The 15,847-nt window shown below is 37.9% G+C and overlaps 1 protein-coding gene across 1 annotated transcript in view; it reads right to left on the reverse strand.

Moving 5' to 3' along the window:
- Positions 1 to 15,847, reverse strand: part of SHC4 (SHC adaptor protein 4) — a 117,206-nt gene that overhangs the window by 13,921 nt on the left and 87,438 nt on the right. The window contains exons 9-12 of the mRNA XM_011355177.2: positions 13,588 to 13,711; positions 11,665 to 11,833; positions 9,549 to 9,609; positions 4,095 to 4,274 (exon numbers count right to left, since the gene is read on the reverse strand). Coding sequence (XP_011353479.1) covers positions 4,095 to 4,274; positions 9,549 to 9,609; positions 11,665 to 11,833; positions 13,588 to 13,711 — 534 coding nt within the window. The remainder of the gene's footprint in view (positions 1 to 4,094; positions 4,275 to 9,548; positions 9,610 to 11,664; positions 11,834 to 13,587; positions 13,712 to 15,847) is intronic.

The raw sequence follows: 15,847 nt of genomic DNA on the forward strand, positions 1-15,847 counted from the left end.
AAAATGTAGTAGAAGCTGGATAAAGAAGAGAAAAATTCAATCCAAAGCAAATAGAAGGAATGTATAATAAAGATAAAAATGGAAATCAATGAAACAGAAAACAAAAATAGAGCAAATAAAACTAAAACCTGGATACTTTGGAAAGATCGATTAAATTAATAAGCCTCAATGGACACTGATCAAGAAAAGAAGAGAGAAAATAGAAAGTACCAATAACAAGAAAGAGAAAAGGCATCTTTCAGGCAATAAGAGAATGAAGGACTATTACAGAAAATTTCATGTAGAACCGAGTCTAAGTGAATAAAGCAAAATCCTACTAAATTTTTTAGGAAATTACATTGCCAAAGAAATCGCAATCTCTTCTGGTCTATGGCTGTTTGGCTGTTTGGCTTCTAAAGTGAACTCCAATCTCTCAAGCTCACACAAATAAGAAACAGGCTGTGAAAGTGGTGAAGCCCCCAAGAAAGTCATATTCTTCAATATCTACTTTAAATAGTCACATGGAGGATAATGGCGAGAACAGTCCAGAATGCAGAGTCCAAACCCAAAGATGACAATAGACAAGGATGCTCCTCTCATAAAGCAGAACCAGAGTCCAAGCAAATCACTTTCTCCACTTCCAGCTCAGGGAGCCTTCACAATTACTGCCTAGCAGGATTTGGTAATCGCTGTAAACCAGTGACTGTTGTGTGTTTTGCATGCTTCCCTTTTGTGAATGTGAGTTTATATTGTAGTTATCTTATTCCAATTCCACTGCTAATTTTAGTTGTAGAATGGGGCAGGCAACTTGGCAAATTATAAGAATCTCTTGATGGAGCGGACTCACATCACCCAGATGTCAAGGACTTTTGAGCTGGATCCTGTAATCATACATGTTCTACGAGAAAAGAAGAGCTCATGGATATTTGAGTGACAGAAAGGTGTGCTGTATCAGAGACAGTTGTTTATCAATATATATTCTCTCTTTCATTACATTATAGAACTCAAGTTTTAGCTGGGCTCATAGCCCCCGCAGCTAGAGTAATTTTTCTAGCCCCTTTAAATGTAGGTATGTAGGTATGGCCACATACTTAAGTTCCACCAACAGCAGGTGAGAAGAAATGATGCCTGCCACTTCTGGGTCATTCCTTTAAAGGAACGTATATGCACTCCTTCCTCTTGCCTTTCTCTCTTCCCACTGGTTGAATACAGATGTAATGGTGAGAGCCCAAGGAGCCACCTTAGACCAGAGATTGAAGCCAGGTGTCAAGAATGACAAAGGTCCTACCAGACCTGTACCACCAATCTTTGGATAATCAGGTAAAATAAATTAACTTCAGTCCTTTTACACTATGATATTTTATGGGGTTTCTTTGGTATGGCAGCTTAGACTAAAACTAATAATAAATTGATACAAAAACTGGACAGTACCACTATTGATTTCCTCTGCCATGTTTGATGAGATAAAGACTGTCTTCTACATTGGCAGTGTGCTGTGATGAATTGAGGGGCCTTGAAGGATGCTTGAGAGATATTAGGTTCATGTCTCTAGATCTGTTCTTGTTTTATTTTACTGAACCAATCAGTAAGCTTTTGCCTGGACAAGAGAGGCTAAGGCTAAATATGCCTAAAGAGGCAAAACAGGATGTATGAGGGAGGAGGGAGGGAAATAGGAGGAAATATTAGGGGAGAAAGATTAAAAGGTGTATTTAATATATTTTGCAGAAAAGAATAAAGTTATCCTTACTCCATCCTGACTAAATTTTCTTAAGTTGACATTATTTATACTTTTGTAGTTGGATCTAAATTTTTGAAGGGAGTGATGGTAGGCTGAAATTAACCTCGAGGGGGTAGCAAGAACCCCAGGAGGGCTATAGTACATTAAATCCTAATAAGAAATAAAAGTGAGAGAGTATTAGAGGATTAAATTATCAAACACATTGCTATTAAGTCAGGGAGAGGGAAAAGAATGAAAAAAAAATAAAAAAGAAAGCTGGAGTCAGTGAAAACGCACTTGACATTACAATTTTGGATAGAGCAGGCCTTATTTACTTTCGACCAATGGCAGCAATGTTGTTATGGATTAATTTTGCCTTTTCATATTATTAAATTATCTATCAGGAAGCAAAGTTTCTTTGCTTGAGTTACAAAGATTTTTAACATTAAAGACTTGATTATAAAGGAACTGTAGTTTGTGACTCAAGGAATAGATCAGATCACCTAATTTGGGACTTATTTCTAACAATATGTTGCCACTCTGAAAAGTCCATGAAATGGAAGCTATCAAGTATATACTCTTATAAAATTACTTTTGAAACTTGGGGCCCAGAAACTTATTTTCAAAAACCTGTCCCTCTGACAAATATTACCTTATCCACACAGGATACTCCACAATGAAGTTAAATTCACTGCAGAAATCTCAATTCTTTGCATATCCCATTATCCATGGCACACGATGCTCTCCATGATAGACACAGAGATGCACTATCCAGATTCCCCCTGAAAGGAAGAGCCAAGTGCCCCAGGTGTCAGCAGCCAGCCTCCAGCTGACCATCTCTTCAGGGTCTTCTCTGCTGCAGAGAGCTGCGCTGCCCTTGGGCAAGTCCTCGTGTGGCCCAGTCCTTTCCGTCTGATGTGGAGCAACTCTGACAGGCCCCATACGCTCTCTGTAGGGTTTGCTGAGGCTTTGTCAGGCCTGTGTGGCAGCTCTATCTCTCCCTCTGCCCAAATCTACTTCCTGATATTGATCCCAATAAAGACCCTGCATGACAAGCCCCATCGCAATGTCTGCCTCCAGAGAATCTAACCAAGTGGTTTAGGAGCCAAGATTGATCTTAGAAAGCTTGAGAGAAGGTGGCCCATTTGCCACCTGACTGGCAATGAGGACCTTTGTTTCTTAGGCCATAGAGTTAAGGTGATCCGGTTAAGCCCCAGTTTAGCAAAATGTTTTAAATTTCTTCTTGCCTTTTGGCCACGCTAGCTGCAAAATTGCCCCTTGGCAGTTCTAGAAAGACTTCTGGGCTAGTGAAAGGACTTGTTCTGCAACTGGTTTTCCGTCTTTGGAATGAACCAAATTTGACACATAGCCTATCTCTGAACCCAACGAGCTTCAATATTTTATAAAAAGCATTTTTTGTTTATTTATTTTTCTATTGATTGTAGGCTTTTGGCTTGTTTCCCCTTTAGTTATTTATGTTCCTGTTTAGGCACTTGCCCCTGGAAGAAAATTTGCAGGAAAGTGATATAGCTTAAGATTAAGTAAAATCTAATTGTATTTTACTCACAGTATATGGTTGAAGAAAGAAGCCATCTTATTTTAGTGCTATATAGATGACTTGCCAAGGGGTTTTGAAATGAATAATATTAACAGCATCACCAAACAGAATTGAAATCATGGCCATTGTTCCTCATGCAAACAAACAAGTTCAAAATTATCTCCTGGCTTTGACAGCCCTTCCTTCAGCAAGAGCACACAGCAAAAACCAAAAGTTGGGAGCCAATTTAAAGTCTTTGAAAAGATTATTCAAAATCAAAGTTCCAAAACCTTGAAATCCATATCTCCACAAAGTTCTGTTATTAACTGTGGTGATGGATTGGGGCAAGAAAGGATCCCTTTAGCTCCCTGAAAATGAGGCCAAGGAAATAGCCTTCTTTAAAATGACAGACAGTGTATTAAGTTGAACAGTAACACCAAAAGAATAGATTCAAGTCCTAATCCCCAGTATCTGTGAATGTGACCTGACTTGGGAAAAGGGTCTTTGCAGATGTCATTAAGGATCTCAAAATGAGGTCTTCCTGGATTGAAGTGATCCCTAAGTTCAGAGACTGTTGTTCTCAAATGAAAGAAGATTTGAGACAGTGTTCAGTGAAGGCCATATGAAAACTGAGGCAGAGATTGAAGTAATGTGTCCATAAGCCAACGAACTAGGTGGGGCATGGAATAGGTTCTCCTCCAGGGCTTTCAGAAGGAACCAACCCAACTAACATCTTGATTTAGGACTTCTGGCCTCCAGAACTGTGAAATGATAAATTTCTCTCATTTTAAGACACCCGGTTTGTGGTAATTTGTTACGGCAGCCACAGGAAGCTAACACAGACAGTAAGCAGCTACTTACTTTCACGGTGCCACGGGCTCCCCAGCGAGTGATCTGAGCTCTGATTTCGGGCAGAGCCAAGTGTACTTTGAAGAGCCTGGGTATTAATGTAGCAGGGATCATCGAAGAGATCCACTCGACATGTGTGCTTCATTAACGAGGTGTCTCTTTGGTACTGTACCTCTCTCTCATGGGCATTACCTGTAGTGATTAGTCATGAACAGTGTATCATGTTTTTGCTTTATAAACAGTAAATAAAATCATATTTCAGTCTAGAATTGATAGGAAGCGAAAAGCCACCCCCATCTCATACAAGGATTGAATACTGACTTTTAGATTTGACCTGGAAAAACAACATAAGCTATAGTCTTTGAGGGAAAGCTCCCACTCATTGACTTCTCTGCCTCTCCTTGTCCCTCCCTCACCCACCCGTCAGCTGACACACTGCTTCAACAGAAGACAGGAAAGAAGTAGGAAGATCTGAAAGAGGAAAGAAAAGCCAGGGGAGGAAGAAGGCCGACTGTCCAGCAAACAGCACAAACCCGCACACAACACTGCTGAGAGCTGCAGTCCAGGAACAAAGAAAACACATATGCCATATGGAACTTGAATATCAATTATTTAAACTCCTTTTCAAAAAACTCATTACTTGATTTAAAATTATTAAGAGCAGGAAGTCTCTCTTCTCTCTATGCCCAAAGTTTTGTTTTGCCGAGCTCAGCCTTGCACCAACTGCTGGTGTTTACTCTGTTATTTAACCGAAAGGACTCACCCCTCAGATTATCTCCTCCTTTTCTTTTACTGTGTCCTTTCCCCCTCCATTTAATTCTACACATTATAGCCAAAATGAAAAATTTTTTTAAACTGAAAATCTGATCATATTTCTCAGAGGTTTAAAAACCTTTTATTGCTTCCCACTGCTCTTCAGATAGAGCTCTTGAACAAGCCCCAGTTCCTGCTCCCAGGTACCCAGCTTCTCCTCCCCATTCTCTGCCCAGGCTCACATTGGCCTTCTTGCAGTCTAATCTCCCTATAAGACCATCTTCTCTGATTGCCATGCTCTTCTCTCCCCTTGATCATCCTCATCTACTAGATGTCAGTTTAAACACTACTTTCTAAAGAGAATCCTCCCTAACTCATCAGACTAGACTAAGTCCCTCTGTTTCCTAGCAGTTTGTACTTCACCTTTGAAGACCATATCACAAAAGTAATAAGTCCTATTGCTTATGTTATTTTTTTAATGTTTGTATTATTACAAACATTAAAGACTGCATGTTCCCTGAAGACAGGGGTCCCGTCTGTGTCGTGGCTGAAACTCCTGCTCCTAGCACATGCCTGGCACATAAAATAACTCCAACAAACAGTTACTGAATGAATATTAGCTCCGAATTTCACTACCTTATGGCATGAAGTACTTTGTACCAACCAGATGATTCTGTCTTGAGAATGTCAGGATAGAATATTTTTGCTTTTCTGTTTAAACAAGCACATTTATAGTTTTGGCCATTTGTGCTACAAGATCACCAGGAGGCTCCACGTGAAGTAGTGACACTGATATTCTGTTATCTTATCATAAAAACATCAGTCCTTCTATTGTTTCAGTCACTGCGCCCCTTCCATGTGGTCCAAAAAGGACCAACTTCATATTGGAGTTCCTATTATGGTAAATAGTATGGAAACCTAAGGATACACCGAATAAGGGAAGCCAAGTCAGAAGACTAGTCTTACTATCTGCTCTTCTTTTACTCTTTGTCTGTCTGTCAGCATTACATGTTACCTTGTCCCATGTCATACTCTGTATGTGAGATATTTTGAGGGAGGAGTGGGATTCTACAGAGGGAGAAGTTGACAAGTTACCTAATTTTTTTGCAGCATTTTGTAACATATGACAGTTTCCATTTGCTTGGTTAAATGGATTTATGAAGTATGTTATCTAATTTAAACCAAACTTAATTTCACAAATGGATAAGTGGCTAAAAGATCACTGCAAAAAAAATCAAGGATTGACGATTATTCTTTTACTCTTAATACAAGCTCCTCTTTAGTTTCATTAGAGCTTATAAATAAGAATGATCTAATTAGATCTAAATTTTGACACCCCAAAAGTTAAGATACAAAAGATTTGAAATGTGGATTTATGTCAATTTTCTTTATCAATAAATGCTCTAAATATACATCAAGCCTTGAAATATTATCTAATGATAGTATTCAGCCATAGTAATAAGCAAGACTTTTTAAAATGTTTATTATTAACTCCAACTTTGAAGATTTCTATTTTTCTGTTTCATAATATATGCATAATTATTAGTATATGTGTATATAACTTATATGCTTGAATTATCATTTATTTAGGAGTGCCTGCTCATGAAAATTTAGTGAAAGTGAAATATGATCAAAAGTGTTTGTAAGTGATGTGCTTTTAAATTAATATGGACCTGAGTTCAGATCCCTATTATTATTTGCGTGGCCTGGGGCAAGTTACTTAACCTCTCTAAACCTCAGTTTTGATATCTGTAAAATGGGGGTATTTAACTTAAAATATGGTCGTGAGGATTAAATGAAAGAATGTGGGTGAGACATTCACTGAGCACAGTGCCTGCCTCATAGTAGGCATTCAATAAGTAGTTCCTATCACTTCTTGGTCATGTATTTTTTCACTGATGCTGGGTCTCTGCACATGCTGCTCATCTCTTGCTGCAATATCCTCCCCATCCCTTTCTTTACCTAATTTCTACTTGTCCTTAAAGACTTTGCTCTGAATCCACCTCCTTTAGGAAGCCTTCCCCTAAGTCTTTCCCTGCCCTAGGCTGGGTAAGGTGCCACTCCATGATATACTGTAGGTATCTGCTTACTTGTCTATCTTCCCCTTGAGGCCACAAATTCCTTAAGTTCTTGAGGAGGGAATAGAATCCATTTATTGGTGTAGCTTTTGTATCTGTAATGCCTGGTAGAAAGCAGATGCTCAAAAGAAAAATTTTTGTCAGCTGAATGAACAGATGACTGAATATCTATCTAGTTTTCCTTTCTGAACATATCTGATCCCACCATGTTCTAAAGACCTTGAGCCAACCTTTAGCACAGGTCATTGACTCGTGTGCCCCTCACAGAGCACTGACATGAACTGACCATATCAAGGTTATCATCCCACAGGATTGTACAAAAGCACCAATGTCTATACCCAGTCTCTCTTGAAAATTACCATTTCGTTTTTTCAAATGCGCCATTATATTTAAGCGAGCAATGTTGTCTTAAATTAAAAAAAAAAAAAAAAGATATCTCACCCTGTACCCAAATTTAAAATCTTTCTAGGGTAAAGTGTGTGGCTGATGAGAGCTTAACTACACATGCCAACCATTATGCATTCCAAAAGTTCTTTGTGCCAAGTATTATTCTGAGAACCTATCCAACTTGCCTAAGAGAAGATTTGTGGCAGAAAATAAATATACGCACAGTGTATATACTGTAAATACCAACGGTTTTAAGCGCAAGCCTTTAGGGTTTATGGGAATTTAACATCTTCTTGATTAAAAATATCAACATTTCCATTTTAACTTGAAAGTTGGAGAAACATTCTATTCTGCTAATTATTTTTTTTCAATAAGAGAATTTATTATTAATGATAAGGATCTTTTATACATCTGGCAATAAATAAAATTAACTCTTTCAACAACCAGAGGCCTACTGCAGTATTTATAATGTACCAGAATTCAAGTTATAAGTCAATATTTGAATAAATAAATGTCTTGGGAGGAAAAGCCAAATCTTATTGAAAATATTTGTATAGGTGTCTCTCAAATGCTTATGTATGAATCTCTGGGAAAACCCATAAAAATGTCTATTTGCTAGTCTGGCAAGAATTTGTTCACTGATCAAAAATTTCAGATCGCTTTTTAAACATAAGCCGAAGTAGTCACAGGCAGGCCCCAAAGGGGAACACCTGATTTTTGGGCGTCTGTGGATGAAAGGACATTGAGTTAGAAAAGTCCTTCCTGCCACAAATGGAGAGATCTTCCTTATGGCCCTTGTAGCAGGCATTCAGTCCTTCTATCCCACCACAGTCTTAGTTGCTAAAGTCTAGGGAAGTGGCTCCCAAGCGTTCTGGGTCACACTGGAAGTTATAATCTGCTTTTTAAAGGAAACATTATAGCTCAGTGCTTGACTAACAAGAGGTCTTCGTAAACAGTCGTTGAGTAAATTATTGAATAAACGAAAAATATAAATGAGATAAAACAGGATGTGGAACTATTTCCAAGTGAGTTTCAGTTCAGATAGAAAATGGTTACGATATGACAGGGCATGTGTTGCATGTTTCTGACTATTAAACCCTTAGGTTAGGGATTTCCAGAGTAAGGGAAAAGAGGGAGGGAGGAATTATAGCTCCTAGGGAGAATAGTTTTAAAAAGACATTTACACTTATCATTAATTTAATTTGTTTTAGTCATACTAGTGAGAATTAGTTTGAAATTTTAAATAACTTTAAAAAATGGTATGCTATTTTAATTTCTATCAAAAGGAGTCATATATATATTTTTTAAATTTAAATACTACCTTAGCTCACTACTCCTATTATTTTTTTAGGTTGAAGGAAAGTAGAATCATAGCTGTAGCAAAAACAATAAATCCTCAGGTTCCCCCACTGTATAAAAAATGATAAAATTAATAGATTATATTGGCATATTTCCATAAGAAATACAAAAGCATCCTTGGAAGTGACTACCTCTTACATGGCAGGTTCCTGCTAATTTAATTTGTGTCCCTAAGTGTGGTCATCCAACTTTGCCCTCCACTGTATTACTTATTCTGTCCAGTCATCTCTCTGTTTATAGCTGCAAATCTTTTCTTTCCAAAGAATAAATACTTTCGATGATTTATAAGAATAAAATGACTACCTAGAAGTATAACTTATTTTTACAAAAGTATATTTCCAATATGATAGTCAATGCCCTACATTTGTATTGTGGAAAAGCTGTGCCCAACATCAATTAGCGCGAGCAGTAATTAGACATTTGATGCCCTGGCAAGTATGGGATGGATAGGACCCTAATTGGGACTCTCGCATTTCAAATTTCTTTTTGTTCTCTTTGCTAAGCAGAAATAAAGGTTTTATCTTAATTCTAATGGATTTGACAAGCATTAATTTTCACATATTAGCCTGTCTGATCTTCTTTGAAGTAGAACTCCTTTGAGTTTTGAGCAGAGAAAGTGCCCTTCCAGTCAGAGCCTCCATGATGCCAAAGCAGTGAAAAACACCATAAGGTAGAACAATAGTGTGCTAGAGGAAGAACAATGAGCCTTCTGAATGACACACAGGTGGCATTCTGGCCTCACAAAATGTGGGAAGCCCGTAGCTGAAGTATTACGTTTAGTCATACACACCTGCCTTCTCCATGGAGTATTTAAGGGCAAGGGCTGTACAGAACTGCATGATTTAAAAGGAATAAGGATGGGCAGATGGGGAAGGGCAATTGTACCTACCTATTGCCCTGCTTTGTTCCAAACAGTTCTCGTATACACTACTGCACTTGGAGTTTCCAGGCTGCATGAATAATAAATCATGAAACATTTACAAACATAGTATGTATTCATAAATTTGCAAAAACAAACAAACAAACAAAATATTAATAATATTCCCAGCCGAAGAATCCAGACAACTTCATTTGCTAATAAAGGAAGTGTCTGACAGGTAAAGAAAAGAAACTGACATTTGGAGCGGGCCATGTAAACTTCTTTCATAGTGCATGGCTTTGGAGCTGCAGAGATGGGTCTGATTATGGTGGGGGTCCTCAAGGCTGCCACTTGGCCCTAAGGCTTGTATCCTGAGGGTTACTGTTTCTGCTTGGGAAGTCACATACCAGGACTCAATCCAAGCCTCAACCAGAAAGTGTGATTTCCAGGACACTTGTATAAACACCAGCCATTTAGCAAACCTCTATGTAACCACGAAGTACTCTGCTGAGGTTTGTGCCAGGCTCACTTTTCATCCTTAAAAAATCCATGCTATCAAAGGGCTTCAATTATTCTTTATACATATAGCTCTCTTCAGTAATGGAATGGGACCCACTGATGTCTTTGAGAAGGGTAGTATCTATACTTTAGAAAGATTAATCTGGTAGTATCATGTAGAAAGATGTGAAGGAATGAATGAAATTGAAGACAAAGAAGAGGCTTTCGGAATCATCTGGGCAAGTCAGGACAAGAACTTGGAAAGGTGCAATAGAAATGGAAAAGTTTGCATAGATGCAAAAGATATTCTGATGGTGGAATCCTAGGTCTCAAAGACCGAATTGATACAGGGCCCAAAGTGTGAGAAAAACAAAAGACTATAGATTAGAAAAAGAGTAGCAGTGCCACTAATAAACATGAGTAAATCAGTAGAGGAATCTGTTTTGGATTCAAAAAGAAAATGCTGGGTTCAATCTTGATATAAACAAGTAATGCAATGGATATGGCATTACAGTTGGAGAGAGGTAATGACAGAAAAGCTGGAGAAGTGCATACTTAGGTGGCATGCCAGAGGAGAAATCAGGCCAAAGGGCAAAGCATTGGAGGGTGCTTTCATGATGGTAAGGCAGGGCTTTGGTTCTCAGGAGTGGGGGTGCAAAAATATGAAATATAAAAAGATGCAACTTACTTTGAAACACATAAAAAATACAATGGATTGATGGATAATAGATGACTACATAGGATGACAGAGCAAATATAGTAAAATGTAATTGTAAAATGTAGATGGTGAGTATCTGTGTTCACTGTATAATTTCTTCAATTTTTCTGTATGTTTGAGAATATTCATAACAAAATTTGGAAAACATGAAAAAATAAAGAAAAACAGCAACTAGAGATGACAATGAAATGGTGGAAATGTTTTAGAAGCTAATGGAAGAGGTCTAAAAGAAAAGAAGAGGTAGCTAACAGGTATCAAATGTAGACAGAGTCAAAAGGAAATAGATTTAGCTATTAAACCACTGGTGACCAAAAAAATATTGATGACCACTATAAAAGTAACTTCTATAAAGTTGTCAAGTAGAGTTCTTAGAAATGCAGTGTGGATGTGAATGCAGAGGTAAAGGAATCTTTTCTAGAAATCTGTGGGTGAAAGGAAGATGAGAAGGAAGTGTGACATTAGTTGGGTTATAGGAGTGCAAATTTATTTGCAGACAGAAGGAAAAGAATCAGTTGACAGAGAGAATAAAGACTGAGACAGAGGTTGATGGACAGAAAAGGCACAGAGTTGGTAGGAGGGGACGGGATCAGCAGCTTAGGGAAAAGATTAGCTGTGGAGACAGTAACTAAGGAAGAAAAGCGAGAATATAGGAAGACTTGGAGATGGGAAAGGGTGAAGTTGAGGATAACACGTTGGACTGGCCTAGTCTTCCCAGTGAAGTGAGATGTGAGGTCAGTTGCTGAGGTCGAGGATGGGGGATTAGGAGTAAAGATGATCTACTACGGGCTCCGACAATGACTCACTGTCTGGCTCTGTATTGAGGAAGATGATACTTTCTCCAAACTAGCATTTGGAAACCTTCAAATTAAGCTCCCTAGTGATAAGGACAGAATTGCATTGCTAGTTCCAATAACAATAAAACATACTTACCAAATAGCACAACTTTTCACATCGTATGGGACAGTAAGCCATTTGTTCTGCGGCTTGAACTTTGATTCGCACATCCGAAACACCACCTGCAGGTGGCTGCTTCCCTGGTATTTCATTGTAATACTCATGATCTCTCTCTTCAGCATGGCCATCAATATGCACCTCCTCACTGTAAGGGAAAAAAGAATCCCCAAGAGGCTGGGCGGGAATTCAAATGCTGTAGGGGATGCAGAGGGATCAGAACCATGCAAATCATCCTGAAAAACTTTGCATTCATGTTGTAAGTTTATAGATGTGCTTAAATGATGTCAAACATCTGGATGGAAGCAACCAGATGGTTGAGTTGTCTAGAGTTCTACAGACAATTAAAGTGGAGTAAGCCAACAAAAAGTGCCAAGGGTGATGCTTGTGTGTCTCCCCTGTCTCAGCAATTAAAAAAATATATGTGTGTATATATATATGAACTCCCTGAATGTAAGGCATTTTTCTCAGTAAAATATAAAAATACAAGGTTTTCCTGGATATCTCCAGCACACTTTGCACCATTTTGTGTTTTGCTCAAAGAAAATTTAGACAGTGGGCAGAGGGCCTGCCCACTTTATTAAACCAATATGAAAAAAAAAAAAAGAGCTATGGCCAGCTATCTTGTCTGCACAAATCTGGAGGCGTGTATGGAATTCATAAAGAAATATTAGAACCATATGTGGCAAGTGGGTAGATTTATATAAACATGCATTGTTTTTAAAATTGAAACAGGGCAAAAAAACAAATGTACTTTTCTTCCAAATTGGAATTAGTAAAAGTTTCTTATGAAAAAGAATAAATCAAGTCCTTTTGGACTGAACTGATTCCATTGACAATACACACAGTTTTGTTGGGTTCATTACATGTCAACGAAATGACAGCACTGAGATGTAAGTACTACCCTGGGGGAAATTCAACATCAAGGCCTTCTGGTAACCCCCTCTCCTTTGCTACCCTAAACCACCTCATAAAAGGCTATCTCCAAACTCAGTGTTTGTTGATACACAAAATGACAAATTAGGGGGAGAAATGTATTTACAAGTGCCCGAGTTTCATTTCTCAGGTGTGAATTCTCAGGTGTGAGCCAGAGGTCTCATTGCATTCCAGATGTGGTAGAGTCTGACAGGCCTGAAAAGGTTCAGCTTTCATTGTGAACTTCCTGTGCCTTAGACCAGACGTCCCCAACTTTTTTGGCATCGGGGATTTGTACTCCTATAAGAATCTAATGCCTGATGATCTGAGGTGAAGCTGAGGTGGTGATGCTAGTGCTAGGTAGCGGCTGCAAATACAGATGAAGCTTCGCTCCCTCACCTGTCACTCACCTCCTGCTGTGCAGCCTGGTTCCTAACAGGCCACGGACTGGTCCCCAGCCTGGGGTTGGGGAACCCTGCCTTAGACAGAACAGCCAGATCTTTGGGTCATGTTGTATTCCACCCTTGCCACAGGTTAGCTGGAGCTGATCTATTTACATTGCGAACCAGCAAACTAACAGGAATTCCTGCAATAGACATTTGATTCTTATTTTGCTCTTCATTCTTGATTTTTTTCTTTCACTGATATGCAAGGGATTTACGGTGAAAACAAATCTGAGAAATTTGCTGATGTTTATTATTTTATGATACTACTGAATTGATTCATAGCTCTATATAACATCAGAAAAACCTGGCTGATTCCTTCTCACTTTAAGTGTCTCCTTTAATTTTGTTACAAAGCAAGAAGAAGTATCTGGACAACTATGAGGGAAGAAAAATAGAAAATGTCACTGTTAGTTTGTGCTCAAACTGTGCCTATTTATAAGAAAAAAATTACTAATTTCGTTAGTCGATTTTAAACTGCCATATTAATTTTAAAATTAAACAAAATATAGTAAGTCAAATAATTACAGAACTCTTGGCTGACCTTTCACAAGAAGTATTCAAAGAAGAATTTTTCAAATATTGTTTAAACCGGAGCTCAAAAGCCTGCCCTATGGTAGTTATGACGTCTTGGGCCATTCCATTGCGGCATTCCAATATGTGGCAGGCTACAAAAGGACATACAAAAAATTATAATAAATTTTCAGTAAGAGAAGATTACATAAAGTCAAAATACTTCCAGAACATGAACTGGTAACTGAATAAAAGGGAGTAGATTTACAAGCTCTCTTCAGCTCTGAAATGGCATTACAATACTACATATTCGATATGCATCAAAGAGAAGAAATATACATTTTCTATACCTAAATATCTCAAAATATCTACAAATTCTGGTCTCAAGGCAGGTATTCTGGGCCCACATTTTTGTAAAAATAGACTGATATTGACGAATACTCATGTACAGTGTTAGCTCTAGAATTCAATATAGGAGATGCTTAGGCAGCAATCTGAAGGGAAGATGAGGTTTTCAGTCTTTTCCTTGCATGGTATGCTGCAGAAGATTGAAAAAAGGTAACTTTCCACCTCCTCACTGCCCCAAAATGAGAGATGAGCTACTAGTGAAGATAAGAGCTTTAGAATACCCCCTCCTCTAGCCATCACTTTGTCCTCTCATGCTAGCAGTGATGGCATGGTAATCCCATCCTTGAAACTCTACTGAAAGGTATCTTCAATAAGAATCAAGATCAAGATTTCATGAAGATGACATTACCAGAAGACATTAATTTTTTTCTTAAACACTTTCTCTGAGAAGCAGTTACTGGGAAGGGCTAGTTTTCACTAGCAAATTAAAGAAATAAATTATGAAGGGGCAGCTGACAGACTATCACAAATGAATTAGCAAATTTGCTGCTGTACATAAAAGCAGGAGACCAGATGTGTTCAGGGACCATAAATTAATCTCCCCACCATATGGAATATTATTCTTGTCTCAGAGTGTGATGTCATGCTTAGGGCCTTGCAATAAGATGATTTAATCGAATTTGAAGTTTAATAAAATGGCTTAGAAAGAGCCCTAAGAATGACAAAGATAGAGGCGATGACTCATGAGAAATTTTGAAAAATTTTATTGTATAGCCTGAACAACCGAGGGATGAGGAAAAGCTTGATAATGGTTAAATATATACATGAATGTTGTAAAAATTGTCAGCTGTTCTCTGAGAATAGGAAAGGCTTAAGTGAGTGCATGAGGAATTAAATTAGATGCCAGGGAAGCATCTTGGGTCTTGGGAACCATGAAACTGACACTAGAACACATTACTAAAAGGGATATCTAAGGAGGGGAGGAATACCTGTGTTTATAGAATGATTTCACTGTGTTGACTTAGAAGCATGGTTTTATGCTTTGCATTGTCTTGGAAAGAATTTTGTATTTACTTAAAGAGGCAATTCATTCACATCTGATTAAATTTGCAAAGCCTATAACACTAGGTTATAGTAGAAGCTACAATGGGATTTCTTAGCTTTATGTTGATAATCATCTCAAGGGATATCAGATAATTGTAATTTCAGATTAGCTTGATGTTTACTTAAAGGATTTATGTTTTTGAACACTTTTGGAAGAGATGAGGGAGTGGTATTACCAAACTGACACAATGTGAAGGCGTCAAATTTCCAAGAGCTATTGATCGTTTCTTATAAAATTGTTCCTTTAAGGAAGCAACTTGGCTCCTGAAATAGACTAGGAGCTAATTATCGTTTTGAAAACTCAATTAAGAATATCTATAAATTTACATACTTTCTACCAAATGTTTGGTCCATCTGACATTTTATACCACCCTTTCTCTTTCTCTACAGTAGCTTCAGACTGTGACCAATGCACAGAAGTTGTTTTAAAAATGTTTTAAATGAATAAATACTGATTTCACTAAACCACAGTAATAATTCTACCGTGAGAAACTGTCAGTTTTCCTGAAGTGAGACCTGCAGTGAGCCCTCATAGTGGGATAGGTTTTTAATCTATGGGGTGGTATGAATAATTGCATGGGTCATTTGTGGAAATGGTCTCCTCCTTCTTGGATAGGCCTCATAGTCTTAAACCCACAAACTATCCTTGGAGATGTGTCCTCCAGTTGAACCGAAAAAAGTTGTATTATATTATGATAAAAAATAAAAGGTAATTCACTTGAATTCTTTTGTTTTTTCATTTCATAAATTTCCAGTCCAATTAAAAATGGAGAAAAGACCAGAAATTGTATCAAAATAGAGATGAAAATTTTTGTAATTTTATTTTTTCTTAGGATCAA

This window comes from Pteropus vampyrus, unplaced genomic scaffold, assembly GCF_000151845.1.
Source record: "Pteropus vampyrus isolate Shadow unplaced genomic scaffold, Pvam_2.0 Scaffold19, whole genome shotgun sequence".
Lineage (NCBI taxonomy): Eukaryota > Metazoa > Chordata > Mammalia > Chiroptera > Pteropodidae > Pteropus > Pteropus vampyrus.